This window comes from Apostichopus japonicus, chromosome 2, assembly GCF_037975245.1.
Source record: "Apostichopus japonicus isolate 1M-3 chromosome 2, ASM3797524v1, whole genome shotgun sequence".
Classification (NCBI taxonomy): domain Eukaryota; kingdom Metazoa; phylum Echinodermata; class Holothuroidea; order Aspidochirotida; family Stichopodidae; genus Apostichopus; species Apostichopus japonicus.
In genome coordinates, this window is record NC_092562.1 from 25,363,902 (window position 1) to 25,380,722 (window position 16,821).

General features: G+C 37.8%; 1 protein-coding gene across 1 annotated transcript; it reads right to left on the reverse strand.

Annotated features, from left to right (window-relative positions):
* Positions 1 to 431: 431 nt before the first annotated feature.
* LOC139983814 (uncharacterized) lies at positions 432 to 9,805 on the reverse strand. The gene is made up of 2 exons (XM_071997611.1): positions 9,461 to 9,805; positions 432 to 2,788 (listed from the first exon to the last, which is right to left on the reverse strand). The coding sequence occupies exon 2, from the start codon at positions 2,760 to 2,762 to the stop codon at positions 579 to 581; it is 2,184 nt and encodes a 727-aa protein (XP_071853712.1). The 5' UTR covers positions 2,763 to 2,788; positions 9,461 to 9,805; the 3' UTR covers positions 432 to 578.
* Positions 9,806 to 16,821: the final 7,016 nt, after the last annotated feature.

A 16,821-nucleotide genomic window follows, 5' to 3' on the forward strand; every position in this document is an offset into this window, starting at 1 on the left:
ATGAGCCGTTGCTAAAAATAGATTCAAGACTTCGCGTTGGTTGTACCAGGGAGTTGTTATGCAACTCCCTGGTACAACTGCCATATAGACTGTACACAAATCAAGCGTGGTGTTATATTACGTATCTGTCAATGACGTTCGTAGTGTTTAAATATTCATATTATGGGCGAGGTTTATTGGGTTCCCAACGGAAAATATCTTGGAGAACAACAAAGTTGAAAGTTGCAAATTTTTCGACTTTTATGCCACCATTTGAAGTAAAATATAATATAGATTAGCTAGTTATGTAGGTCGTTATGGCAAAGTGAAATCAGTGAGGTTGAGAAAAATAATAGAAAATGACGCAAAATGCTGCTTTAAGCCACTATCAACGGAGTATTGTTACAGACTTTCATGTATATAAATATATATATATATATATATATATATATATATGTGTGTGTGTGTATGTGTGGGTGTTTGTGTGTGTTTGTAAATATATGCATTACGTTATTGAAAGTCAATTTAGTGGTGCAACCCTGATGATGTCATCATCTCTAGTTAAGTCCTTTCATTATCCTTTAAATTATTTGGGGTAATCACTCCTCCGCTATCAGCCTAAAGCTGTAGAGTTTTGCAGAATCTTTTGAAGCAACTACGAGGCATTCTGTGCCATCAACGTCGAATGTGGTCAGAGAGACATTCTTAAAATTTTCCAGTGGTACTATAGATAGTATCTGTCGGCCATCTTTGCTATACTGTGCCAGGAAAGTTTTAGTAGTATTTGACCATAACATATAAATGAAATCCTTTTTGTCTATACACACACCTAACGCAGTATTTGCATTAAGATCTGGTTTGGCCAATTCGAATCCGAATTCGAATACAATTTTATTTTTCTGTCCTTCCATGGTGATTGCATGGGCGCCATTTCCATGACATACCAGAAGATAACCACCATGTACTGCGATATCATTCACGACACCGAATACGCCACCTGTTACTTCCACGGTATGACTGTTTTTCAGCTGATGATCAAAAATTAAGAAATTCTTACCGTTATCCAAACAAACAATGATTCGATTTTTATCAGGATCGTAAGCTACACACAACATACGCTTCCCGGTTGTAACAACGTTATCGATGTACTTCCTGCTGTATGAACCATCACGAACATCGTAGATACCGATTTCATTGGGTGCACAAACCGTCACGACTTGATGCTCGGATAAGAAACAACAATAACGATTGGTGCAGTTGACTTTGTATCTTCTTGTCATCTGGTCTTGCTTTTGTATTTTTCCTTTGCTGTTGATGACGGTGATATGTGAATAATTATCTGGTGCAGTACCAGATGTGACCATATTTCCATCACTGGTTTGTGTGATGCTATCAATCAGATACTGACCTATAACTGATGTATCAATATGAGCAGCAGCTTGCTTAGCAACAAATTCTTCAAAATCGATTAAAACCTCTTGATCGACAATAACCTTTACCTTCCCCCAAACCACTTTCGTTACATCAAAAGTAAAATCAGATAATAATTCTAACTGTGGAAATTCTTGTTCCATTTCTTTTACTAGGGCGTCACTGGCTGTCCTGATGTAAGGGATGCACTGAGAATCCGACCAATCGTCTTTAGAAGCAAGAATAGATGAAGTTGTCGCTGTGAAATTCTCGTACCTTTCAATAATCTGTTCACAATAATCCAAGATATCTTGAAGTTCATTTTCCTTCTGCCTTGTTAGTAGTTCTTTTTCCGCCGACAGTTCCTTTAAATTTCCATCAAAATTCTCCAGTTTTATTTTGCATTTAGCTTCGATTTTATCGTGTTCTGCTTGCACTTCTTTAGATTCTTGGTCATATTTCTGATCCAAGTTTGTCATCTCGTTTTCAAATTTGACCCTTAGTTGACATTTCTCCTGTTCTCTTCTGTTTTCTACGTCTTTTAACATTCTTTCTCTCTCAGTATTGTTTAGTTTGTCTTTAATCTCGTTAACATTGTGTTCGTATTGAATTTGCAACTTTTTGGATTTATCTTTTACATTCTCCCTTAGCTTCTGCGTAGCAGCTTTAACCCTAGTTGGTAACTCATACAACTTTTTTTCATTTTTGGTAATGTCCAAAAGCTTTGCCTCCAGTAACTCCCTTTCACTCTTCGCTAACTCACCTACATCAAGCAGGTCGTGACCTTTGTGCATACCGGTGACACAGGTCACGCAAATCGCTACACCTCTACATGTACTGCAACATAACTGTGCCCTTTCTGTCACGTGATCAGCACACATGGTATCTACCGTAAATGGTGATATTGTTTCCGAACTCAAGTTCTTTTCTTTGATGGTTTCCAAGTTCAGAGTGTGTGGTTGGTGATCTTGAAACATCCCGAAAGTTAGGTGAATCTGAAAACATTCTTGACATAAAAATTGGTCACACTTAAAGCAGTATGTTGGTGTTGTTGATTCCTTAGAACAGCTAACACATAACTGCTTTTGATCTTTATTTACGAATGAGTCTTGTAATTTGTTCAACAGCAGCCTACTCGTCATATGAAGATCAGTCTTAAATCCATCCACACCGTTTTCAGGAATTTCACAATCCTGTTTACATACTGAACATTTAAACATCCCTTCGCTTGCTGATTGAATGACTGATGTCAAGCAATCCTTACAATATCGATGAAGACATGGTAACAGTTTCGGATCTTTAAGTTGATCCGAACAAACAGGGCACTGGCAAACAGTCTCTGTCATGTCCTTGGAAGGTGTAGAGGATGCCATTGTTTCCGATGGAGGATGGCTTTTCTCTAGAAAATGAGCAGAAAAGGTACATGATGTAATTAGCATTTATTTACAAATAGCAAACGAGTGATGGCGTCTATATAGTTAAGAAGACATCTATACTCGAATAAATCCCTTGAAAAGAAACATTGACTACATTATTTTACAAAAGAACAAAGAAAAGATATATTCTACAATATTTCTCGTAAGTCGATAGTATGAAATATGAAACATAAATATCATGCAGACAGGTACCAGTAGAGGGAATCATTAAGGGCATGTGGATGACTGAACAACATGATATTGAATACAGCACCGTTTTTCCATGTCCTTTTCTTTCTTGTTCTGACATTGCAACTGCAAAGTTTCCGTAACATCCCAAGTGACACATAACGTTCGCAAGTGACAAAGACAATAAGACTATATACCGTGTTGCTTATAAAAAACGTAGCATATTGTCAAGTAAAGTTATTATAATGTTATAACGATTCTACTATCAACGTTTCTACGTTACTTTGTAACAACTAATGTCTATAACATTGTGCAAATATTTTCGCTGTAATCACGTTAAGAAAAGTATGGGATAACCTTCTTATGACGTCACTCTTTATATGGGTAAAATTGATTGTGACGTCCCTATATTATTTGTTCAAGACAATTCCTCTTTATGAGCAGATATTTCCCTATTGTGTCATGGGTTCCGTCGGAGTCTGTTACTTGCTTTAATTGTACGTGCCTTAGCCTAACCTTATAACTCTGATATGAGCTCTGGGCGTTTGTTCAGGAGGGTCCGTTTGTCTGCGTTGACTGGGGCTCAACATCACCATCGATTGCAACCTGAAGATCACCAACTTCCTCGACGTAACATTCAACCTAAACACCGGAAAACACTACCCTTACAGGAAGCCCAACGACCACCCAGTGTACATCCACAGGAATTCCAACCACCCACCAAACATCATCAGGTCCCTGCCAGCCTCAATCAGCAGACGTATCTCCGCCATCTCCCACGACGAGGAGATCTTTAAGAAAGCCGCACCAGCCTACGAGGAAGCACTCAAATCAAGTAATTACACCGAGGGTCTCTCATACATCGCCCACCAACCTACCAAGAACAACCGAAACAGAAGGCGCAACATCATCTGGTTCAACCCACCTTTTAGCAGCAACGTAGCCACGAACATAGGAGGCGCATTCCTGAAACTTATCAACAAACACTTCCCGAAGACATCGAAACTACACAAGATTTTCAACAGAAACACCGTGAAAGTCAGTTACAGTTGCATGCCCAACATCGCCAGCATCATCAAAGGTCACAACAAACGTATAGCAGCCACCCACACATCGAAAGAAGAGGAAGCCTGCAACTGCCGAAAAAAGGACACATGCCCACTAAATGGAAACTGCCAGGCATCTAACATCATATACAAGGCCGAAGTGAAAACCACCGACAACTGCAAGACATACATCGGCCTTACAGAACCCCCCTTCAAGCTCAGATACGGTAACCACAAGATGTCGCTCAACCACGAAAAACACCAAAACGCAACGGAACTCTCGAAGCACATCTGGCAGCTGAAAAAGAACAACCAGCCATTCACTATCAATTGGTCGATCGCCAGCAGAGCCAAAGCCTACAGCAACGAGTCGAAGCGGTGCAACCTCTGTCTCACTGAAAAACTCATCATTATCAACGCAGACAAACGGACCCTCCTGAACAAACGCCCAGAGCTCATATCGAAGTGTCGCCACGAAAACAAGTTCTACATAAACAACTCCAGTCCAACCACCAAACACCGACAAGAGAACCACACACACCTAAGGAGCGAGCACCGAAGGAAGGCAAAAAACCCCAACAACAGAACGGACGCAAAAGAGAATACACCAACAGCCGAACACCGAACAAAGTCTTACAAACCCACCAACAGAACGGACGCAAAAGAGAATACACCGGCAGAACAATACACCAACAACCGCATAATCCCCGGTAACCCCGACGAGGATCCTATATATTCATGGAGCATAACTTGAAGCTACCCCCACTTCATCAAACGAGGATACCACTCCACCTACCATCCACAAGAAGATGTTTCAGATGAAGAAGACCAAGGACATGAAGAATACACCCAAGAAATTACACCTGATGACATCCGCAATATACTTAAACATGCATCCAACACATCTCCAGGCAGGGATGGTATCCAGTACCTGCACCTTAAAGCAGCTCCACCGATACTCCTCGAAGCACTCAGTATGATATACACAGCCTCATTCAAGATCGGACACATTCCACAAATCTGGAAGTCAGCCACCACCATCGTAATTCCAAAACCAGGCAAAGACCACAAACATCCAGGCAGCTACAGACCGATCAGCCTCCTTCCAGTCCTTGGGAAATGCCTAGAAAAAATCATAGCCAGACGCCTCTACAAGTTCATTGAAGATTACAACATCATCCCAGACAGCCAGGCAGGATTTCGTCGTAATAGAAGCACAACAGATCAACTATTCCACTTCCTACAACACACTTCAACCCATAGAACCAAAGGTCACCACACCATTGCTGCTTTCTTCGATGCAGAAAAGGCCTTCGACAGAATGTGGCACGAAGGGCTATTACTGAAACTCAGGAAATACAACTTACCGACCAAACTCACAAGATGGATCGCCAGTTTCCTGTCACACCGAACTACCAACTTCAAAAAAGGATCATCGTTCTCTTCACCACTACACATCACCACCGGAACCCCTCAAGGCAGCACAATCAGCAGTATCAACCAATGGTGCCATGATTGGAGATTAGAACTAAACCCGAAGAAATCACAGATACTATACATCGCCAAACATAACAGACTTAGAAGACAGCCATATCTCACACTCAACAACGCCGTAATACCAGTCACCAACCAAGTGCGTTTCTTAGGAATACATATCGACAGAGGGCTAACACTTGGATACCAACATCGCCTCACCCACAGAAAAGTTAAACAACGTGTTAGACTACTCTTCAGAATCGCCGGAACTACAGATAACCCTCTTGCATCACCAAGTACAACAATGAAGATCTATAAGATGATGATTAGACCACTCATCGAATATGCAGCACCAGCCATGGCTCACATCACCACAAACAACATAGAACAACTCGAAGCCACACAACGCAGAGCATGCAGAATAGCCTACCACATGTCACAGGACACAGACAGTGAAACAATAACAGCCATCGCCGACATTCCATCAGTCATCGAAAGATTAAACCAACTAAGGGATAAATTCCTAGACAGAGTCGCAGTTCCTACACACCACCTACACCAATTCACCAAGAATCAGCTGAAACAAACACCGTTCGTCCTTGATGCAAGTCCACTGACCGGCCTGGATCTTGAAATTTGGGACCCCCAACCCTCAGAAGACATTTAATTCCATCTCAGGAACCAGCCAAGTACATCACCTTCAAATTGTATCCTCTGTGACGTCCGTCCGTACCATCCGAAGAACCAACCATCCCGTTCATGTATCTTTCCTACTTGTCAGCTTCCAGAAATGTTTCTCCGACCCGGCCCACAAAGTTCATATTTTCCATAATCTCAAAATTTTCAGTTCTCTCAAACCTTGGAGTCTAATTTTTACCGGCCAGGGGCTTTCGCCCTTGGCTTGCTGAAGCACCTTACGGTGGAAACAGCGTATTACTAGACATAAGTAAGTAAGTAAGCTTGAAGCTACCAGTTGTCTGAAGATCGCTATAACGCGTGAAACTCCGAGTAACAACTACTAGTGTTCCACTAGTCTCATCTAGTATCAACATATATTACGCTCTGTCCAATGGACATAGAGCACTCTGCGCCAAGATAGACGCCAACCTACTCTATATATATATTTATATATATGTATATATAGATATATATATATATATAGGATTAACGGAAAATCTGTTAAACTATTCTGCATTTAGAGAAAGGCTGGATCTAAAGTGAGATACAATAATTAAATTAGGTAATTGATTGGAAGTAAAACAGCCAATGTTTGGTTTTTGCAGAACTTTCGAGCATAACTAGCTCTTCTTCAGTGCATGATCACCGAAAGTGACAAGGAGTAGCAGGAATTGAAACTATTTTATAGTGAAGAGTGTCGGCATGGTTGTGAGGGCAAAGCGACTTACTGATTTGTGCTGAATTGAGCAGAAGTTTTAGAAACTTGGATTATTTTAATCCACGTCGGATTATTTTAATCCTATTACGTCGTAATTGCAAAGGAATTGTTTTGGTTTATCTCCGACGGCAAATCGTTTCTGATGTTTAAACCGAATGGTGCCGTGGTCTTTAGGTTTAGTTCCCAGAAATTTTCTTTTCCTTTCCTAGAATTATCTGTCCAAGAATCGTTTTGGTCAATGGCAATAGCACGCAAATTCTGAATTGAATGATTTTGTAGATTGAAGTGATTTGCAACATGTTGGTTGATCATTTTTGTTTTGATCGTCGATCTATGTTGTGTCATTCTCATTCTAAGAGTGTTTTCTCTCCAACGTATTGTAAGTTACAAATATTGCAGTGGATGAGGTTAATGACATAATTTGGATAGGCAGTTAATTTTGTGCCGAATTTGGAACGTGCGTTTGGTTTGGTTGCTCTGAAAGGCCCCAGTCGAATCGACAAGTGAGCACGTTTTGCAATTTTGTGTACAGGGCGGTGATCCTGTAGTTTCTGTTTTGCTTTCCCCTAATGGGGTGTCATCCCGAAAAGATGTCCGAACTAAAATATCCCGTAGGTTGCTGGGTCTTTTTAATGGGATGACAGGTAGTTATGAAAGAACTGATTTCAGGCGTTCGGTGCCTTGAAGTAGGTGAAATTTCTTCTGAATGATATTAGCCAGTGGTGGGAGACCAGGGTGGTATTCAGTAACCAATGGTACCCTTTTGGAACTGGTTTGACGAGTTTTGTACATCAATGTTTCGGTACGGGTTTGCTTTCAGCCTTTTTGATGGCATCTTCAACAGTACCCCGAAAATACTGTCTGTTTAGGAGGTGTTGTAACAGTTCTTTAGTGCGGGAATCAAAATCGACTTCAGAGGAGCAAATGCGTCGAATGCGCAACGATTGAGTGTACGGAATATTTCCGGTACAGTGACGTGGATGGCAACTGCTTTGTAAGAGGTAGTTGTGCTTGTTCGTGGGTTTATTGAACAAGTCTGATTTGAGTGAACCATTTTGTAGGATCACAGTGGTGCCCAGGAAGTGAACGCCATGTCCAGAAAAATCAGCAGTAAATTTGATAGTGTGATGAAACGAGTTTATGTCATCATTTGTGATTCTTATATATATATATATATATATATATATATATATATATATATATATGTGTGTGTGTGTGTGTGTGTGTGTGAGGGTGTGTGTGTGTGTGTGTATACAGCTGCAGTATGATATTCAGTGCATGTCGTAATGAGACCCAGTGTTCCTTTCCCAGTGGACAAATACGCTCCTACGTGGCATGATTTCGGTTATTCTTTGTACACGGTACTTTCCAAAATATTGATTGACCGTCTATTATAAATTACTACCTCCCTTCAACACCTTTTAACATTTACTATCAATGCCGATGCCGGATGGAGTTAGAGCGATACAGCTGGAGTGGCCGTGCTATTGTGTAATGTTTGCAGTTTAACTTCACAGAACTTCACAAGACGCCCATGCATAAAGCCACTAACATACAAACATACGAACCTAGTTATGTATAATACACTATACAAGTTCATATGAAACTGACATTATATAAGTACTTCATGTCATACGAAAAGGAAGATTCCTCGCCGTCGGCACTGACGTCCATAAACCTTTTGATATAAGCGTATAAACACTCTTCTATTCACGTTTATATCATGATCCTTGGAGTTGAAAGTCTTTTCCTGGATTACCATTAGAATCGTAAGAATGGATTCCGAAGATTGACGCTTTAATCCCCCTCCCTCTCTCCACCTCTTCCTCTTTCTATTTATATATATATATATATATTAATATATATATATATATATATATATATATATATATATATATATATATATATATATATATATATATATATATATATATATATATATATGTAGCTGCAGTAGATGTTATTCAGTGCATGTCGTGGTGAGACCCAAAGTTTCTTTCCCAGTACACAACTAGGCTCATACGTGGCATGATTTCAGTTACACTCCGCACACGGTACTTTCCAAAATGTTGATTGACTATTTAATATGAATTACTTACTCCCTCAACTCCTCAATAATACGTATGCACACATATTGTATTTGAAAAAAGATTAGTCAGAAATTTCAAAAATGTCCATTTCGTTAACTGTTTGTTAGTATTTTTTAACAATGTTAACATTTATTAGCAATGCTGATGTCCGGATGAAGTTATAGAGCGATACAGATGTAGTGGACGTGCTGTTGTTTAATGTTGCAGTTTTACTTCAAAGAACTTCACAAAACGCCCATGAAGCCACTAACATACAAACATACGAACTTAGTTATGTATATTACATTATACAAGTATATTTGGAACTGACATTATATACACGGTACTTTCCAAAATATTGATTGACCATTTAATATGAATTACTACCTCCCGCTAACTCCTCCATATCACGCATGCACACATTTTGTATTTGAAAATAGATTAGTACAAGTGCATTTGAAACTGACATTATATACGTACGTTATGTCATACGAAAGGATGTTTCCTCGCCGACGGCATTGATGTCCATTAACCTTTGATATAACCGTATAAACACCCTCATTCACGTTTAAATAATGATCCTTGGAGTTTAAAGTCTCTTCCTAGATTACCATTAGAATCGTAAGAATGGATTCCGAAGATTGAAGCTATAATCCCCTCTCTCTGTCCACTCCACCTCTTTCTCTCTCTCTATATTGCTGCAGAAGATGGTATTCAGTGCATGTCGTAATGAGACCCAGTGTTTCTTTCCCAGTACACAAATAGGTTCCTACGTGGCATGATTTCACATATTCTTCGCACACTGTACTTTCCAAAATATTGATTGACCGTTTAATATAAATTACTACCTCCCTCCAACACCTGTAAACATTTACTAGCAATGCCGATGCCGGATGGAGTAATAGAGCGATACAGCTGGAGTGGCCGTGCTATTGTTTAATGTTTGCAGTTTAAAATCATAATTTCACAAGACGCATGAATGCATGAAGCCACTAACATACAAACATACGAATTTAGTTATGTATATTGCACTGTACATATGAAACTGACATTATATACGTACCGTAAGCAATACGAAAAGGAGGTTTCCTCGCCGTCGGCAGTGCCGCCCATTAATGATGCTTGTAAATAACGTGAACAGAGACAAATGTAAACAGATTGAAATTGTAAATGTAGACGAGAATTTGAGCACAGATAATAGATGTAGCCTAACTGTAAACTACATGGCTACACTGAATTTGAACTATTAAATACATATTTGGAAATGATACTGCATGCTTATTGATCCTTTTCTTGTTTCTAATGCTCTAAATGTAAACATTCTTATAAAGTTAGTTCAGTTACTTTAAGGTTTGAAGTTGTTATAACCTGATTTTAAAAATAAAGAACGCTCTTTATATAGTTCCTATTTATAGCCATTTTGCTTTATTGGTAATGACGTCACACCTTTCTGATATGTTTAGTGTTTCTACTCACTAAATATTCGTGTTCTACAAGTATCAATTGGATCCAGATGATTTTAAAGGTGTTATAGCTGATTTTAATGTATAGAGGGCGCTCATTGTTGATTTTGTCCTTTTCCCGCTATTTTCTTAGCAGTGTGCCAGATTTTTGTCGGAAATATTATCATTTTTATGTTAGAAACATATGAAGAACATTTATATTTATATTTATAAAGAAATAATGTTGCACCTAGGGGTGAACACGAAACTTAAAAACTAGAGGGATTTTTGCTCTTTTCCCTACAGTCTATAATGGTTTACGTTACCTTTGTGTTTCGGTCGTATATTTTCACATTTCTTTTTTAACCTTGAGAGTATATTTACGGAAGGTATCTCATATTGACAACTTACATACAATCTAAAAATCATCGTTTTTAAGAGATGCACTAAGGCTGTAAAAATATAACTAGTCATCGTCATCTTAATGATGATTACGATTACGATAACGATAACGATTACGATTATGGTTATGGTTATGATTTCTATTATTACTATTATTACTCTAAGGAAAAATCTCGTCTCGTAAGAAAGATGGAAAAAACGGTGCAAAAAGTTATAATTTCATCAGAAACTGAACATAATTACAATCCCGCTTCGTCCCTTCAACTACAGATTTCCAACGCTAAGCACTACCTTGACGGCATGTAGGAGGCAAACATTGACGGTATTATTATCCGCTCTAGAGCGAGATGAGTTAAAAAAAAAGGTGAGCGGAATACACAGTACTTCCTAATTTAGAGAAGCAAAATAGTGAGCGTAAATCAATTAAAATTTTAGTCGATGACAATGGGACTGAGTTTACCGATCTCCATGCAACTCTAAACGTTGAGCGGACTTTTTACAAAAATTTGTATGCTACTTGTAATGATGCTAGCTTGGATGTTGCGGGTTTGAATGACGATTCAAGAAATACTTGTGAAGGTGCTTTGGCTTAGGAGAATTGTTGAAATGTGCTTAAAAGTATGGCTTTCTGGTAAGGTACCTGGCAGCGATGGTCGGCCAGTTGAATTTTACAAATATTATTGGCCAGAAATTAAGTCGTTCGTTGTTATGTCGTTGAACTCGGGTTATTTGATAAGTAAACTTTCTTCGGAGAAAGGCAGAGCTGTTATTACCTTACTTCCTAAAGATGGTAAAGACATTAAGAAAATTAGTAAATGGAAACCAATCTGCCTTTTAAATGTAGATTATAAAACTGCTGCATCTTGTATTTCCGCAAGACTCAAAGAGGTCTTGCCACATGTTATCCATCATGATCAGAATGGTTGTCTTAAACACCGATAAACAGGAGAAAATTTGGCTGGTCTTAGATGTTATGCAGTATGCAAAGGATAAAATATGCCTGGTTATATTCTCTTCGTTGACTTTGAGAAAGCCTTCGACAGTGTTAATTGAAATTTTTGTACCATACACCGCAACTTTTAAATTTTGGGAATAGCATTATCAGTTGGGTTAAGACCTTTTATGCAAACTGGACTTCTTGCGTTTTGTATCACGGGGTCTCCTCTGTTTTTCCCTGTTAAAAGTAGGATGCGCCAAGGTTGCCCCTTAAGTCAATACCTTTTCGTCTTGTGTGCAGAAATTGTGGCTTTGAAATTGCGAGCTGACCGTATGTATGTCGGTTTTCCAGTAGGCAATGTTAACATTAAAAGTGTCTATGTATGCAGATGATACAACTATTTTGCTGGACAGAGACGATTGTTTTTTAAAGAGAGTTGTTGAGATCCTAACCGAATTTAAACAAGCTTCTTGTCTGATGATCAACTTCGAGAAGTCAACATTCTTCCTATCGGTTCTTATAATCAGAATGTTCATGGTCAGAGTGCTCATAATATTCCTTTTACAGATCGTCCTATTAACGTTCTCGGTATAAAACTTACAAGTAATAGAAGTGACCTAAAATTTTACCCTTAAATTATTTACCAAAAACTGTCACGTTTAAAAGTGTCCTGAATATGTGGTCTTGCCGTGATCTGACTCCCTATGGCAAACTTGTTCTCATAATAAGTTTTACTTAGTAACAACTTGTTTCCTCTTCTCTGTTCTGCCTTACCAACCAGATTCTTTTTTAATGGAATTAAACAGTTTAACGTTTATCTTTATTTAGAGAGGAAAATGCGATGAGATACAGCGGAAATTTTTATTGTACCCACAAGAACAAGACGGCTAAAATATGATCAACGTGCACGTTTATATGAAAAGTATGAAAGTCACTTGGATTAAAAAATATACAGATCACACTTTTTGCCACTGGAAAGTCCTTTTCGACAATTTGTTGAAAAACGTTGGTAAGGACTTTCTATTTAGTTGTATATTTAAGGGAAATGATGTTTCTAGGAAGGACAAAAACGAGTTTATTAGCAACTGCTGTTGTGCTTGCAGCGATTTTACTTTTGAAACCCCGGTGTCGAATTAGGGTGGTCAGATTACCTGGAACAACAGCTTTATCAAGATTAATAATGAAGTAGTTTGGTACAAGAAGTGTTTTTATTCAAATGTGCTGTATGTCCGGGATTTGTATGACATGTCTGACAGGTCTCTGTCGTTTACTGTTTTTATTGTTCAAGCTTTGCTTTTACAAAGCTGAGTGGGATTATACATTATACATTCTAAACCACGTACATGTATACCATCTAGGTGTTAATTACAGTTGCCTAGACAACCATCTATAGTCAGCAGGTTATGCTAGCGCAATTGTGCTGTAATACTAAGATTGGCAAACATGCTTTTAGAAAATGTAACAGCTGTTGTATTGAGCAATCATGTTATTGTTTAAAATTGGACAATGATTTAAAAGGCACATCTTTAAACTGGTGTAGGATTTTGTTTCTTGTAGCAAGATATAAGATACTAAAATAAGAAACTATATTATTATTATTATTATTGTTACTACTACTTCTATTATCATTATAACTGTTTGGTTAATATGAATGTCTCTTCTACGCTTCCATGTATCTTACTCACATCATCGCAACCGACCTAACATATTTCACAGTAAAAGTGGATGTGGACTCTTCTGATATACGATGTACGGTACTATTCCCCAAGTTGGCGCAGTTGTTGGTTATCTAATAGTTTGTTTTATTCCCGCCTTCGGGATTTTCCTCACTTCAGGATTACATTACTGTTGAAGTAAAGATAAGATGATTCACAGAAATAATACAACAACAAACAAGAGCAGTAACACAGCAGAAACTCAGCTAAGCTTTTATTTGAGAAGTTTGTTTTGATTGGCAATATATTTCGGAGCAGTTTATCCAATAAGACATACGCTGGACAACGGTGTCATTTCCTTCCCTTAAATTTTAATTGTATCTGCCTTATGCCCCTTCTTAGAAGCCATAGTTTTGTTAACAATGTTAGAAAGTTGTAAACATTAGCTTTCAAAACTAAAATATAAAGGTAAATTAGTATTTTATCTTTATTAAAATAAACAATGATAAAAGTTTTTGGTAAATTTGAAGAGCCAAAAGGCTGTGTTTTTGAATACTTGACATGCAGAGCTGCCATTGTAGTATCTTTAAACCATCCTGAAAACTGTATTGATGGTTGATGGATGACATCTTTGTAACACAATTTTGCTGACAATGTTATCCGTAAGATATCTTGAAAAAGTTGTGTTTATATGAATTCTGCAGATACTGTTCACCCTTGATGAGTTTTGAGCTCACAAACATGAGTATGTTTATACTTTTATACTCAAACTGACACCTTATCATGGAAGTAGGATACTTGTTAATGTTACATTTCTCACACCTCCCCCCCCCCTCCCATCCCTCCCCCTCTCACTCTCCTTCACTATTATAGCTATTCCTCATCCTCATTCTTCTCTAAAGATCGACTCATTTATAAGTATATGGCCAAGAAAAGAAAGTTCAACTGTATGGAACTGATTTTGTATTCGTTTAACTACATCAATCTTGTATATGTTAAGTGTAGACCCACCTTGATTTCGGTTCTGATTTGAGAGGTGGCATACTCTATACATACAGTCTATTCAATCCACCCTAGTGTTTTCTTTCAGGGAAAGTACTTATACAAAGAAAAACAGGAGATTATGTTAACATTTAAAATTTCTATATGTTATGCTTATTGTGCTTGGATGTCAGAGTACACGAATGGAAGTACACGTGGTGCAATAATTGTTGCAATTGGGGCAATTATAGACCACTCCACGCCTCCTTACTACTGCGTGAAGAAGTATGTTTTACAAGTGAAGAAAACGTCAGGCCGTCATAGCAAAAATATTCATTGTCATGATTCGCAAAAATTGAAGGGGTGCGAATTGCCAGCTTATCAGCTATCCAGTGAAGGGTAGGGTTAAGCTAGTGAGAACTTTAAAAAGGACGTATAGATACCATATTATACGTTGAAGATTTAGTGTTTAAGCCGATGCATCTATATTTTGGATTATGCTACCTGAAACCGACATGGTATTGATCGTTTGAGACAGACGGGGTGGAGTGGGGTGGGGGAAGACTTAAAGAGAGGGGGCGTATCACACCTGCCCCTGGTTGCTTCCCTATAGCTGCATGTGCATAACGACCGCACTATCGTATCTTACGGTGTCTCTTTTAAGTATTGTAAAGTGTTCTCCCCTTGTAATTTTTTCCTTCTCTTTATCGACCATTGCCATCGCTATTTATTATCGCATCCAATTTACAATTGCCAGATTTTGCTGATTAATTTAACCGAGTCTTTCCGGGTAGGGTAGTGAGAGGTGCTCCTTACGATAGTCTCACTTACCATGCTAACATCTGCTTAATGTAGTCGTCCACAGATCGGATATACTTTTCAATTATCAAAGTAAAGTTCATACGGCATTTTGTATTTGGTACTTCTATGTTTTTATTGGGCAATGAACTTGATAAGAAAAGTTATAACGATAACAATGATGATATCTTTTAAAGATGACATTTACGACAAATTAAATGAAAATGAAATATATCAAACTGCAGAACCATCTATGCTAATGGACATAATTTTGACTTCGCGGAAAAAAATCGACTATGTTGAGACAGAATATATGAGGTTAAATAATTGTTATGACAGCATAAATTGATCTTTTATGACAGTCAATTTTTACGACATACTGTGTTATAACAAAATTATTGACCAATTTGTTTCGTGAGAAGCAGTAATCTGTAATGACAAAATGAAACCAGAAAGCCAGTAAGCTTTGTAATTCCTTGCCATACGCTTTGCTCAAAATTTCCACATCACTATCAGACTAATAAAAAGCAAGTGAGTTAAATTTGTCCAAGAATTAAGTGAGAACCAGAAAAGATCAGAGATTTCTAGCCCTGGTATGTATCACTCACTTGTGGGCATCGACCAGTTAATTCACTGGTAAGGATTTAACAGTATATAATTTTTAATCCAAAATGTTTCAATCCAGAAAGAACAGTATTGTTATGTGAAATATATACATAGATTTATAAGTAAAAGGAACTGTCTTTTACCAGTTGTGAGCAAGCAAATCATCTCTGACACCAACCATCCCTTGAATAATTGTTATTAATGAACGAGAGTTATATAATACATTCTTTATACACTGTGAAATATTTTCACAACCCAATGTCATAGCAAAAGCCATCTAGTATAAATCACAGAGAAACCATTTGAGATAACCTGTTCTCCTCGTTAAGCTCGGAGGGTGAAACTGATAAGGGCCTGCCTGAGTGTGCTTAAAGCAAGACTATCAACTCTCTGAAGCAGAGTTCATTCCTTGGAAGGCTGTATGACTTCTAAAGATCCCCTTCACAAAACTAAACTGAACAGAATTGACCATACTATATTCACCAAACGAAAATCCTAGTATTGGAGAATTCACAGATTAATTGTAGCTTTAATTTCGGAGTTATCGTGTTTATAATGTTTTCAGAATTTGACACCTGTTGACCTCTTTTGATCTTGCACTCACCAAGCTGGACTACGTATGAGGTTCAACAAAGATGTGCTTTTTTGAGCTATCGTGTTTACAAGATTTTCAATCTTTGACTTGAACGTTGACCGCAAATGACCATTGAACTTCACAGAAAACATTAAGTTTCTTGTACTCAATAAGAACCACATACCAAGTATCAAGTTAAGCCAACGCGAACTAATAATAATAATAATAATAATAATAATAATAATAATAATAATAATAATAATAATAATAATAATAATAATAATAAACGTTTTGATAGAATCAATAATCAACTCTATAACATCAATGGTGTTGTGGCTCGATGAATGTTTACGAAGTGACTTAATTGTACAAACTATCACGTGTCAAACACCAGTTTTCTACTGTTTTGCTGCTTCATATAAGCAGTTTCACCTACCGTTCGCTTA